General features: G+C 38.8%; 1 protein-coding gene across 11 annotated transcripts in view; it reads right to left on the reverse strand.

Moving 5' to 3' along the window:
* Positions 1–13489, reverse strand: part of LOC122550578 (protocadherin Fat 3-like) — a 794139-nt gene that overhangs the window by 105397 nt on the left and 675253 nt on the right. For all 11 annotated transcript variants that reach the window (XM_043691532.1, XM_043691531.1, XM_043691530.1 and 8 more), the window contains 2 exons: positions 1855–2244; positions 704–918 (listed from right to left, as the gene is read on the reverse strand). In XM_043691532.1, the coding sequence (XP_043547467.1) occupies positions 704–918; positions 1855–2244 (605 nt within the window). The remainder of the gene's footprint in view (positions 1–703; positions 919–1854; positions 2245–13489) is intronic.

The following is a 13489-nucleotide window of genomic DNA, read 5'->3' on the forward strand; positions in this document are numbered from 1 at the left end:
CATAACACTTGAGATGCTGGGTGAATTTTTTTTTTTTAGCTGTTCTGTACAGTTTAAAGACAGCAGGTGTACAATGGTGCTGTGGAAAATATAGTGGCACAGAACTTCCTGTAATCACTTTTAGACCACTGATATCCCAAAACCTGGGCATGAAGCCATTATAATATTAAGGATGTACTGATATGACAGCCTTATGCAATGCATGAACATTCTGGAATTTTGGAGGGCTGTGATAATGAACAAGAAAACAGCCTGTCCAAAATGGAGAACTGGACAAAAGTTATTCTTGGTTGGCCCAGGGTCAAATGACATTTGAATTATACATAATTGAGTGCTACTTTATTTCTGTTTGCTGGGATCTACAAAGTTCCAAATAGCAGGATAGCTGAAAAAAGCCATGTAGAAATGTCCCCAAAGTGAAGGTGCAATTTATGGTGGCAGCTTCCAAAGAGTGAAAATTAAAAGAGATGGATTGCATTTCTACATCTGCACTATCCCCAACTATTGAGGGAAAAGTAAAGTTGAAAAGTATGTTTTATGAATGCAGTCCTACATTCTTAGTAATTACTATTGTTGTCTGATGACAAAATTCCCTTTCCCAGTAATCTATTTTGTAACTGCAGACTAGCATGATACTTAAGGATCTTTCTTCACCAGAGTCTTGAAGTATAGTGCAGCAAAAAGCATCAATAAAAAGACATACCTTAACAACTGAGTCTCCAACAGATGCATCTTCACTGATAACAGCATTGTATATCTCTCTGCTAAACTCTGGTGCATTATCATTGACATCTGTTATATTGACATTTACTGTAGTGAATGTGCTCAGTGAAGGAGAGCCTCCATCTCTGGCTTCAATTGTAAGGTAGTAACCCTTACAAGTTTCATAGTCGAGATATTCAATTATAGAAATAATTCCTGTGTTTGAAGTGAAGTTCAAAAAAGGTCAAGCAAATCTAAACCCAACACAGAAAATAATAATTCCAAACAAATAATGTCATATTTTAACCAAGATGGCATCAACAACAGTGATTATCATTGGAATGAAATTTATGGTAAAATTAAATTGAAGTCAATGAAACAGAAAATTGGGTGGGGTATAAGCTGGTCTGTCGATTCATTATTCATCATTTTGACTAGTTTCAAAGGTCAATTTCACTCCTTATGTGCCGACAATTCTGGTACCAATCCTCAATCAACTCGAAAATGGGAATATCATGATTTCTGAAATGGACTCTCTGATACTTTTGCCATCAAGCAAGGCTGCATATGCTAATAATATTGTCTCAATGAATCCAATCTTTTCCTTACACTGGTATGTACTCAGAAGCTAACTTGCACAAATTAATTTAGTAGTAAATTGGATATTCCAGTGAAAGTATTTCTCAAAGGGCATTAGACTTACACAACAATAAAATTTGAATCAAGCAGCATCTAGAAATGCTTGCAGAAAAAGACAGCTCTGAGCATTACATTAAAATTTAGAATTAGAGTGAAGTTGAAAATGTTGTCTCAAATGGTCTTTCATGCTTATTTATATGAAAATGTGCATATAAACTTCTAAGCCATTATAAATGTAAAAAAATTTTCAAAAGCTTCAATACCAAGTATTATAATCAAAATATTGATGTTTGGATTAGTTTCTATATGCAAATGCACATCCTGGTGAAAAATCAATGTATTTCATATAGAATGTCTACGGGTTTCAAACATCTGGGGAGTGAACATTCCTCATTTATTGAACATGCTTAATATTTAATATCTCAAAATTGGCTGCTATAAACATTTTCTACAGTTTACATTACACTGTAAATTGATTCGGTATGAAAGAAGAGCAGAATGAATTATTGTTACCTCTTTGAGGATCAATTTTGAATTTTCCATGTTCATTACCAGATTTAATATTGTAAGTAATTTCGGCATTTGCACCAATGTCCTTGCTGGCAGCGTACAAAATTAAAACCTCAGTTCCCAAAGCTGTATCTTCTGCAATTGTGGCTAGATAGTCTCGCCTCTCAAAAACTGGTGGATTATCATTGATGTCCAACACAATAATAGAAACTGTAGTGAAGGATGAGAGTTTCCATGGTATTCCTTGATCTGTAGCTTTGACGGTGAGATTGTATAATGCTTGCTGCTCTCTATCCAATGCCTTTTCCAGACTGATGATTCCAGAATACTTATTAATGGAGAAAAATCCATCAGCAGAATCAACAAGTACATATTCTATGTCGCTGTTTGGGCCTAATAACAAAATGAATACTTTTTAAGTATTTCTTACAGTAGTTGAACTTCAATGACAAATTTTACACTATATCAGTAACCAGAAACACTGCTGTTTAGATTTTCACAATAATAATTACAGATGATACAGGTAACACTATGTATCATACTATGCTGAGGTAACAACATTGAGCTGAATCAACAGCCACAATCAATAACCAGAGCTACAAATTAATGTTCTGGGACATGGTTTCAAATCTCCCATGGCAGATGGTGAAAGTTTGAAAATAACTGGTCCAAACAGCAACCACGTAACCATGTACAATGTAGCTGGTTCATTAATGTCTTTCAGGGAAAGAAACCTACCATCCTTAACTGGTCTGGACTACATGTGGCTCCAGACCAACAGCAATATGGTTGACTCTTAATTGTCTCTGAAATGACCTCAAGAGCCAGTCAGTTTAAAAGCAACAATGGGTGGCTACACATGCTGGCCTTGCTAGCAGTGCCAAAATTCCATCCAAGAATGCATAACTATCATTTATTTTTATATTTATTAAAGTGCAAAACATGATTTTAAACATAAATTACATAACTATACAGAGATTAATAATAAATTAAATACTTTAGGCCATTATAAGCACCTTGTTCAGATACAGAATGATGTTTAGGAAGCAAGGCCATTAATGAATGCTCATAAGAGACTACAGAACCAAAAACTAGGTAACCATTATTTTATAAATGCAACAGACCTGCTTGGAAATTCCACAGGTGTGGAATTAAATCCTGAAAGCACAGGGATTGAACTTAATGATACAATTGTGGTTCCAGCCACTGACTGGAAAGCCAGAAACTACACAGGCATGACCATTTTCAGAAGCTGCATCCAACCTATGTCAAATCAGCCAGTTAATTACTTGCCATCTGGGTTTCCATGTCCTTACATGTAAGAAGTCCATCTTAAGACATAGTCATAGAACGTTACAGCGCAGTACAGGCCCTTCAGCCCTCGATGTTGTGCCGACCTGTGAAATTAATCTGATGCCCATCTAACCTACACCTTTTCTTATTATCCATATGTATATCGAATGCACATTTAAATGCCCTTAACCTCAGCCAGTCTAAAATTGTTCCAGGCTGGCCATTCCACACCCCTACTACTCTTTGAGTAGAGGCTTCCTATTTAATCAGAGGGCAAGTAGTCTACAGTCCCAACACAGCCAAGAGTGCTGTGTATCACTGGCCCTGTAGCATGTGTGCAGCAGAAGCTATGAAGCATGCCCAGGAATTATGTGAATGTAATCGGGTTCAGCAGGACCATTCTGGTAGATCTTGTTGAGAGATGGGCTAGTGGTGGTTACAGATGTATTGCCATGACCTTGTTCTGGGGACCTGGGTTCAAATCCCAGGAATCTGAATTCAATAAATATCTGGAATTAAGAATTTAATGGTGACTATGAATCCATTGCTGATTGTCAGAAAAACTGATCTGGTTCACTAATATCCTTTAGGAAGGAAACTACCATCCTTACTTCTCTGGCCTACATGTGACTCGAGACCCATAGTAATTGGGTTGAACTCTTAACTGCCCTCTGAACAATTAGGGCTGGGCGAAAAATGCTGCATAGCCAGCGACACTCTCATCCCGGGAATGAATGTTCAAAAAAACCCCCCAAACTATGGAACACTGAGGAAATTCATGACATATAACGGCACTTGTTCATTGATATTTAGAGAGTTGAACAGTTGGTAACTCTGACCTTTAATTAGAGATATTTGCAGTCACAAAGCTACTAGTTACTGTATTGCTTTGATCCTAGTTGATGTTACCACTGATCCCAGAATGAAATCTGGCTTGATAGATCATACTTTTAAAAAAATTGGAAGTGCCAGTACAACACTGAAAAATAAGCACACCAGACTGAAGATTTTATTTTAACATTAAAACAGAAGCTAGTGGCACAAAGGAAAAAATAGAATAAATCAAACCAAGCTATCTAAACAGAGTTTAAAAAATTCAAAATACATAGCAAAGCATAATTCCATTTGCTCACCAACATCACTTTGCAATTACTCAAAAATCAGATCCAGTTTCCTTCCCTGTCAATTTGCAGGTTTGACTTAACTATTTTATTTCCTTAGTTTCTGTCCCATGATCTGTGAACTATTTTCCATGAATTCTCACAACTGAAATTTTAGACTTTCTCAGCCTTGAATAATCAATATAGTTAGTTCTGCTGAAACATGGTAGTTCTGTTCTCATGCATTCCTGAGTTATAAGAAATTCGGGTAATAGCAGCACCACTTAAACTAATGGGGCTAGAATCGTGTTATAACCAATACAAAACAACTTCGATTATCCGACAGAGACAGGCGGGGAGTGTTTTGTTCAGATAACTGATTGTTCGGATAACTGATCGTATCACGAACAAAGGAAGCCACACTGAACATAATTATGTAAAAAAGTATGTTTACAGAGTTTTTATTTCATTCAATTGATAAAATATGCACAAACACTGGTTTTTTGCTTTAAAATTCACGTTATTTCGCAAATAAAATTACTTTTTGGCTTGGGTTTGACTGAGGTCTGTGAAATGTTTCGCTGACATTTTCCTCTATTTTATTGTGGTCCTTGACAGCAGCCGGCATCTCTCTGTTTGGTGCCGTCCTGCCGTCCAGCCGTCCAGACTAACCAAGTGTTTAGATTAGATTAGATTCCCTACAGAATGGCAATAGGCCATTTGGCCCAACGAGTCCACACCGACCCTCCAAAAAGTAACCCGTCCAGACCCATAACCCGTCTCCTAACCTATATTTACCCCTGACTAATGCACTTAACACTATGGGACAACACAAAGTGTTGTCCTTCCCTCCTCAGCAACCACCTCGCCTTTAGAGAGAGAGAGAGAGACAGGTGCAAAATACAGGGGGAGCATGAGAGCGAGGGAAGCTTTTTTTGCTGACTTCAGTTTCCATCCTCTCATCTTTTTTTTTTAAGGGTGGGGGGTAATGTTTTCCTCATGTTTCCTCCTGTCAAGTTTTCTTCCTGTTTATTTTCAATGTGCTAACTCACCATGATTTGCTCTCCTCCATCAAAAAAAAATGACATTACATTTTCTTGTCAGCTGTAAGATACTGAACTACTTTTTGTCGGGAAAAAAAAGAGTTGTCATGGAATAATGGGAGGAAAAAGCAATGAAAACGAGAAGTGCAAGTGCACTTAACTCTCTGGAGAATGAGCTGACAAAAAAGTTGTTGGGTTTGCGAAATGGAGCGAGTTAATGTTGAGAGGGAATCTTGCTGTTAGAGCGCACAGCTCAGGCTTGCACCTTTGTTGTTCTTGTGTGTTCACAGTCACAAATCTTTGTCCTTGGAGAGAATAAGTGTCAGAGAGCCTTTTTATACAAAGTGTAAGACTTAACTCTAACGTCACGTCTCGAGTTTATATTTGAATTTAATTATTTATTAAAGCATACTTGCATCTATACTCCTGTTCAAATTTACAAATTGATATATTAAATGGATGAGGAATAGAATTTTCCAACTTCAGTTGAAATGCATGTACAGGGGCCTTGAATCTTGTTTGGATAATCCGAAATTTGGATAATCGATGTTTGGATAACTGAAGTTGTTCTGTGCATGCTTCAAAACTTCGCGCTTTAGAAACAGTATCCCTTATTCATCAACTGTGTTATAGCACATTTGTGTTAATGAAATGCACATTATAGCAGAACAACCTGTACAAATTTATAGCAAAACATTCCAAGTCTGGAAGTTTTATAGTCTACTCCTTCATGGAGGTAACATCCCCTTATCTGCATGAAAAAATTCCGATTCTTGACAAATAAAACTTGCCTTCAGTTATGTGCTCTCTGACACATACTAGTTTAAAATTATAGTTCTGAAAAGACTGATCTAGTTAATTATTAAACACCTCCATATGTACAGACCATATCCATATGCCACTAGTGTGAAATTCAAACACAAAAAAATTAATTGAAATAAATCATACCTCTTTTATGGGGTTGGCATAATGTGGCAAACGTTAATTATATTGTCTGACTACTGGCAATTCTATTCTATATGAAAATAAATTTTATTGGCTGTCATTTCAAGGCATTTATGAACATGATGTTTTGGAATCCACTCACCATTCTTTCTGTCACGATTGCTTCTTCTAGTTTAGGGACTACTGTATCCAAAACAATGTCAAAATGTTTCATGAGGCATTTCTGTCCAGATTACTGATTATCTCAATAATAAGATTATAATTCTGGCACCTCCAGCCTGTTGTTATACACTGGAGGTTGTTTCCATATACATGCTTTTTTTAGTTTCAGTATGAAACCAACCCCAGAAGGTTTTGCAACTTCAAACATCCCAGGACAGATATTTCCCACAATAGACCCCCACCTGTAGCTCCCATCCACACATCAATCCATCATTTGCATCCATTCATCATTAATCAAAGAATTCCTACAGTATGGAAACAGGCCCTTTGGCTCAACAAGGATAAAGTGAGGACTGCAGATGCTAGAGGTCAGAGTCAAAGAGCGTAGTGCTGGAAAAGCACAGCTGGTCAGGCAGCATCTGAGGAGCAGGGGAATTGATGTTTCAGACATAAGCCCTTCATCCGACCTGTGGGCAAAGGGGTCTGAGAGATAAATGGGAGGAGGGTGGGGTTTGGGGGAAGGTAGCTGGGAAAGCTCAACAAGTCCACACCGACTGTCCGAAGAATATCCCACCCAAACCCATTGCCCATTACTCTACATTTACCCCTGACTAATGCACCTAACCTACAGATTCCTGAACATGTGGGCAATTTAGCATGGCCAATTCATCTAAATTGCATTGTGGGAGGAAACCAGAGCACCCGGCGGAAACCCACACAGACACAGGGAGAATGTGCAAACTCCACACAGACAGTCACCTGAGGCTGGAATCGAACCTGGGGCCCTGGCGCTGTGAGGCAGCAGTGCTAACCATTGAGCTGCCATGCCGCCCCAGACACACAGAATTTATATTGTTAGGATTGAGCCCTCCACTACCACTTGATGAGGGAGCGATACTCCGAAAGCTAGTGTGCTTCCAATTAAACCTGTTGGACTATAACCTGGTGTTTGGTGATTTTTAACTTTGTACACCCCAGTTCAATACCGGCATCTCCAAATCATGTTTATGCAAGTGGAAGATGTGCCAAATGTTCTCTTTAAGTCAGCTCAGAAGACCACTGGGTTCGTTTCTACAGGACTCACAGTGGGACATAAACATCTTATAAATTTGCGATCTATATCATTGGTTCAGAATTTCTAACCAGTGTCAGAAACTTGCAATAAAACTTTCCCAGCCCTTGTCCAGTATGGGCAACAGTGAGAAATTGTGAAGACTACAACAAGATAAAAATTGAGATTCTTAATGTCATCAAAAACAGTCCGATTTACCCCTTAAGGTTTTCAAGACTAGTTGAGAATCTTGCAAGGAAGTGGCAAGAATCTTACTTCCATGCATTTGCACTTATTAGTTGATTTTACTTCATTCTTATACGGTGAGAAACTAAATGGAGCCAATTTCCTTGAAAATCAAAATGGTTACTTAGTTGTCAATGTTTGCCTGCTGCTTTTCCATGTCTTCACGTTCATGTCCATTCACAAATGTATAATTACACATTCCATCAGCACTGACCACCTTCTTTCTCAGAAGTCAGGTCAATCCCAGAATGATTCAGAAGACACTTCAGCAGTTCAGGATAGCACTTTGTAGCTAGCTGATACCTTACATTGCAATGCTACTGCCAGGTCACTCTGTACACAGGAACACACACCCATTTTATGTGCCTGAACAGGATGTATCTCGGAGTTCTTAGCTTGCTTTCTGAACACTCACTCACCTTACCTTTACTTGGATGCACACAATTTTTTTTAGCGTGTTGCTGCTTTAATGAAAACTTATGGGTTCACAGCATCTACTCCTTGCCTTATTTCTTCGCGCAGACCGAAAGTGCATGTCATGGTTGCCAGCACAGAGTAGTCATGGTGGTGGACTAAAATTGCCCAACAGAATTTTCAATATCCCAGACAATTCCTTCTTTGTCAGTTGCAATAGGATTTCTGCATTATTCAGATGCACACTCCAATCCACACTGATGAAACAATTACCTACTATTGGAATTTCTGGGCTACTATATGTATGTAGGAAAAATCAGTCTTTATGGACATATTAATGATTTTCACAAAATGTTGCACCAACATTGAATATGTTGATTATTGGCTTAACATCACATTCTTCTAAACCCTTTAGTGTCGACCTCAAAATAATAATTCGCACTTCAGAATCTGAAAAGATCCTCTATGTAAGATCTATCAAGGATTCTTTATCTTCCATCTGGTTCTCCAGTGGGTGAATACTGAGCTCAAATGTTTAGCTACCCATCCTGGTGTCTTGGATCTGTGCTTTTCAGGAGGGTTTCATCTCAGTTTTACATATGCTGTTTGTGTGCTGTGTAATGTACTAAGCAGAGCTTTGCTCATTCTGTGCAATTAGCTTTTGACCTTGTCACCCAGCTACTTCACCAATGTACTTGTCATAGGGAAGCTACATTTTGCATTATTTAAGCTATTCATTAGACACTTGCAACATTTTATAGGTTTATTAAAAAGGGGTGTACTACTACCTGACTTTCTTTTGTTCTCAATTTAAGAGTATATTAGACAGGTTGGCCAGTCTCAACTGAATGACTCTGGTGTTTGGCTTTCAATTAATAAATAGCGATTTAAAGAAACACTGAACAGGATGGAAATTGGCCAAAAATGATTATCCCTCTTGTGGTCTTTCTGCAGATCACAAATTAATTCTGGAAAGAAAATTGATTTCAGTTTAACCTTACACAATAGTGCATAAATCTATCCGCGGCACAAAATTACAGTTTTCAAAATAATGGATTAATGTTGTGCAACACAATCTTACTTCATTGTGGATTGGAATGCTCTACACAGTATTTTATTAATGGACCAATTTAAATTAAGCCTAGATTCCAGTCGATAGACTCCCATTGCTTTGCTGATATTTTGTTTCGTCTCAGATGTGGAGGTAATTTGCTTTTGGACTGATTTAAGTGTCAGCTGCACACATAATGCTCCAAGTTTCAGTTTGGAAGCAGTAAAATTGAGGTTAATATTAACAAAATAACATTGCACCCCGACCTTGCCTCTTATAAAACTCCAAACTACATATGAATGCCTATGACTTCATTTGTGAATAAACAGAGAAAATGATAAATATTGCTAGCTACATTGCCATAGATTAAATACTGGAAAGAAGCTATATGGAAGAAAGAGCTCCCTCACAGCTGTTACATTCTAGTCCACAGATGCTGTTTACATGTTTTAAATGGTGCAAGATCCCAATAGGGTGTTAATGATAGCTCTATTTCAACTTGAAAAATTATATAATGATCAACTTTGATTCAATTATAAGACACTTAGTTATGAGGTAAATGATAAATATTTATTTAGATCACAATTAGCAAATAAAATTCCATTTTTTTTTAAACAGAAGTTTGATTTCACCTGAGATTTTTAATTTGACACTATCCAGTTAATTGAAAATAACTGTAGGTGTTCCGAATCCATTTACAGGCATTATGTCAAGAATGGTTATGTTAACTTGAAAGAAGAACTAAAATTTGGAAGAAAACCAAATTAAGATTTTAACCAGGTTCCAAACTTTCAAAGTGTACATATGTTTCAAATACTTACCTTTATGGTTTAATATAAAGTACAGAGCTGCAATGAGTCTCTAAAGTGTAAGTCTTAATGTTTACCAAACCAAAAAAAAGTAATTCTTTGACCTCAACCTAAACTTTAATTCCCAATCATTTTAATTTAAATGTATTGCTTGTAGTAAGGAAATGTGTGAAAAAGTGGATTCGATTGTTGACTGCGCCTGTTCCATTTATCTCTTGCAGAAGAGATTAAATGATTGTATCAATAAACAGATCAGTGTTTGCTATCCTCATTATCTCATCACAACTTCCTGTATATAAACTCATAGAGCACTACTCATAATCACATTAGAAAATACTATTCTATTCTGCATTTGGTGAATACACTTATCAATGGTGAGAGAAATATTAGAGGTACTCTGTTTATATTGACAGTGTAATATTATTTAGGTCAGTGGGCTAAGTATGTTTGTTTTTTTTAACCACAATGTTGAGTAGCGTTCAACTCAGTAGCTGGCATTAAGTATTAATTTCAATCAAAATAAATGGTTGTAATTTTTAACAAACCAGGGCATTGGTAGTACAATGGGAAATTCCTTTGCCTGATCAGACCCTATTATATCAAATGCCAACTTCCAGCCTCCAAAATCAGCCCTTTCATGATTTACAATTGACAAGTTCTCATTGTTGGTTTAAAATAATTTACATCTCTTCCCACTTAGTTTACCAAACACATTCCATTAGATGCTCACAGAAAATAGTATCATCTGCTGTCAGGTCAGCATCCCTCTGAAGTTAGTACTAGGGCAACAGCTCTTAAAACAGACAACAATAACACAGACCACTGAATACCCGATATCAGCTGCCAAGCAGGGATTTCACTTTTGAACTATTACATCATCTTAACCCTCCCTCAAAAATATTCATCAATTTCAAAAACAACCATACAAGAGTTAAGCAGATACATATCTTGCTATTATGATCAATGCTTTAAATTAGGGAAAAAAATTCATTGCTTTGTTATGCTAATTAGAATGAAAACATCATTGTGCTAACAAACCCACTTAAACATACTTTTTGAAAATTCATTTGTGGGATGTGGATGGCACTGGCTGGCCCTGTCCCTCGATGGTGGTGAGCTGCTTTCCTGAAATGCTGCAGTCCACTTGCCTGTGGGTTGACTCATAATGCCAGTAAGGAGGGACTTCCAGGGTAGTGAACCAGTGACAGTGAAGGAACGGCAAGTCAGGAATGAGTGGCTTGGAGGGAACTTGAAGGTGGTGGTGTAATCATACGTCTGCTGCCCCTGTCCTTCTAAATGGAAGTGGTTGTGCATTTGGAAGGTGCTGTCTGAGGATCTTTGGTGAGTTTCTGCAGTGCATCTTGTAGATAGTACATGCTGCTGCTACTGAATGCCAGTGGTGGAGGAAGAGGACGCTTGTGGATGTAGTGCCAATCAAGCAGGCAGCTTTGTTCTGGATGGCGGAGGAGAAAGTGAGGACTGCAGATGCTGGAGATCAGAGCTGAAAATGTGTTGCTGGAAAAGCGCAGCAGGTCAGGCAGCATCCAGGGAACAGGCGAATCGACGTTTCGGGCATAAGCCCTGAAGAAGGGCTTATGCCCGAAACGTCGATTCTCCTGTTCCCTGGATGCTGCCTGACCTGCTGCGCTTTTCCAGCAACACATTTTCAGCCTTGTTCTGGATGGCGTCAAGTTTCTTAAGCATACTCATCCAGGCAAGTGGGAAGTATGCTATCACACTCCTGACTTGTGCCTTGTAGATGATGGACAGGCTTTGGGGGAGTCAGGAAGTAAGTTACTTGTCACCGTATTCCTAGCTTCTGACCTGCTCTTATAGCTACTGTGTTTATGTGGTTCTGGTCAATTATAACTCCAAAAATGTTGACAGTGGGGGATGCATTGGTGACAACAGCATTGAATGTCAAGGGGTGGTGCTTAGATTGTCTCTCATTTGCGATGGTCATAACCTGGCATTTGTGTGGCATCAATGTTACTTACCACTTGTTTGCCCAAACCTGGACTTGCACTTGGACATGGACTGCTTCAGTATTTGAGGAGTCACGAATGGTGCTGAACATAGCGCAATCATTATTGAACACCCCCACTTCTGACGTTATGATGGAGGGAAGGTCATGGATGAAGTAGCTGAAGATGGTTGGGCCTAGGACACTACCCTGAGGGACTCTTGCAGAGATATCCTAGGGCTGAGATGACTGACCTCCAACAACCATGACCATCTTCCTACATGTCAGGCATGATTTTAACTATGGGAGAGTTTGCCCCTGGATTCCCATTGATTCCAGTTTTGTCAGGACTCCTTGATGCCACACTTGATCAAATGCAGCCTTGATGTCAAGGGTTATCACTCCCACTTCACTTCTGGAACTCAGCTCTTTTGTCCATGAATGGACCAAGGCTGTAATGAGGTCAGAAGCTGAGTAGCCCTGGCAGAACCCAAACTTGACATCACTGAGCAAATTATTGCCAAGCAGGTGCTGCTTGATAGCACTGTTGATAACACCTTCCATCACTTTACTGATGACCGAGAGTAGACTGATGGGATGATAATTGGCTGGGTTGGATTTATCCTGCTTTTTATGTACAGGACATACTTGGGCAATTTTCGACATTGTCAGGTTGATGCCAGTGTTGTTACTGTACTGGAACAGCTTGGCTAGGGGAGCGGCAAGTTCTAGAGCACAAGTCTTCAGTACTATTATTGGGATATTGTCATAGCCTTTGCAGTATCCAGTGACTCCAACAGTTTCTTGATATCACATGGAGTGAATTGAATTTGCTGTAGACACGTATCTGTAATGCTGGGGACTACTAGAGGAGGCCAAGCACTCAGCATTTCTAGCTGAAGATTGTTGCAAAAGCTTTAGCCTTATCTTTTGCACTGATGTGCTGGGTTCTTCCATCATTGAGGAAAGGAGATATTTGTGGAGCCTCCTCCTCCAGTGACTGCTCACCTCTACCTCGGAACAGTGTGTGTTGTCTCCACTTTATGAAGCAAGTAATCAACCTTCATTGCCACATTAGAAACCTCAGAGCACCACAAAGGTAGTACAAGGTGACTGTAGTACAAAGGTGATTGTAGCCCTTAATTTCTTTGCATCTGGATCCTTCCAGTCTGGAGCAAACAATATCTGGTACATCTCCCAATTTGACTCCAGCTGCTGTATTAGGGAGGTGATGGATCATTTTTATTTAAGGCAAGGGGACTTCAATGTATTTTCTGTCAAGAGAGAAAAGTAGTAGCAACAGGTCTGTGGGTTTGTCTGGACAGTAAGCTTTTGCACATACAGGACAAAAATGGACTACATACAAAGAGATAGTGGGCAGGGCAGCATAATGCTGAATATGTAACTGATGTAGAGCCCATACACCCCACATCATGGTGGCGCATGTCTCCTAGCCTGGCAGGCATTTCCTTTCTGAATTCATCTGTTGTGTGCTCAATATTTCTGTCATTACATGAAATGGAATGTAGTTGCTGGATAGTCTACCTGATAGTTGGCTTAC

Source organism: Chiloscyllium plagiosum, chromosome 6 (assembly GCF_004010195.1).
Source record: "Chiloscyllium plagiosum isolate BGI_BamShark_2017 chromosome 6, ASM401019v2, whole genome shotgun sequence".
NCBI lineage: Eukaryota > Metazoa > Chordata > Chondrichthyes > Orectolobiformes > Hemiscylliidae > Chiloscyllium > Chiloscyllium plagiosum.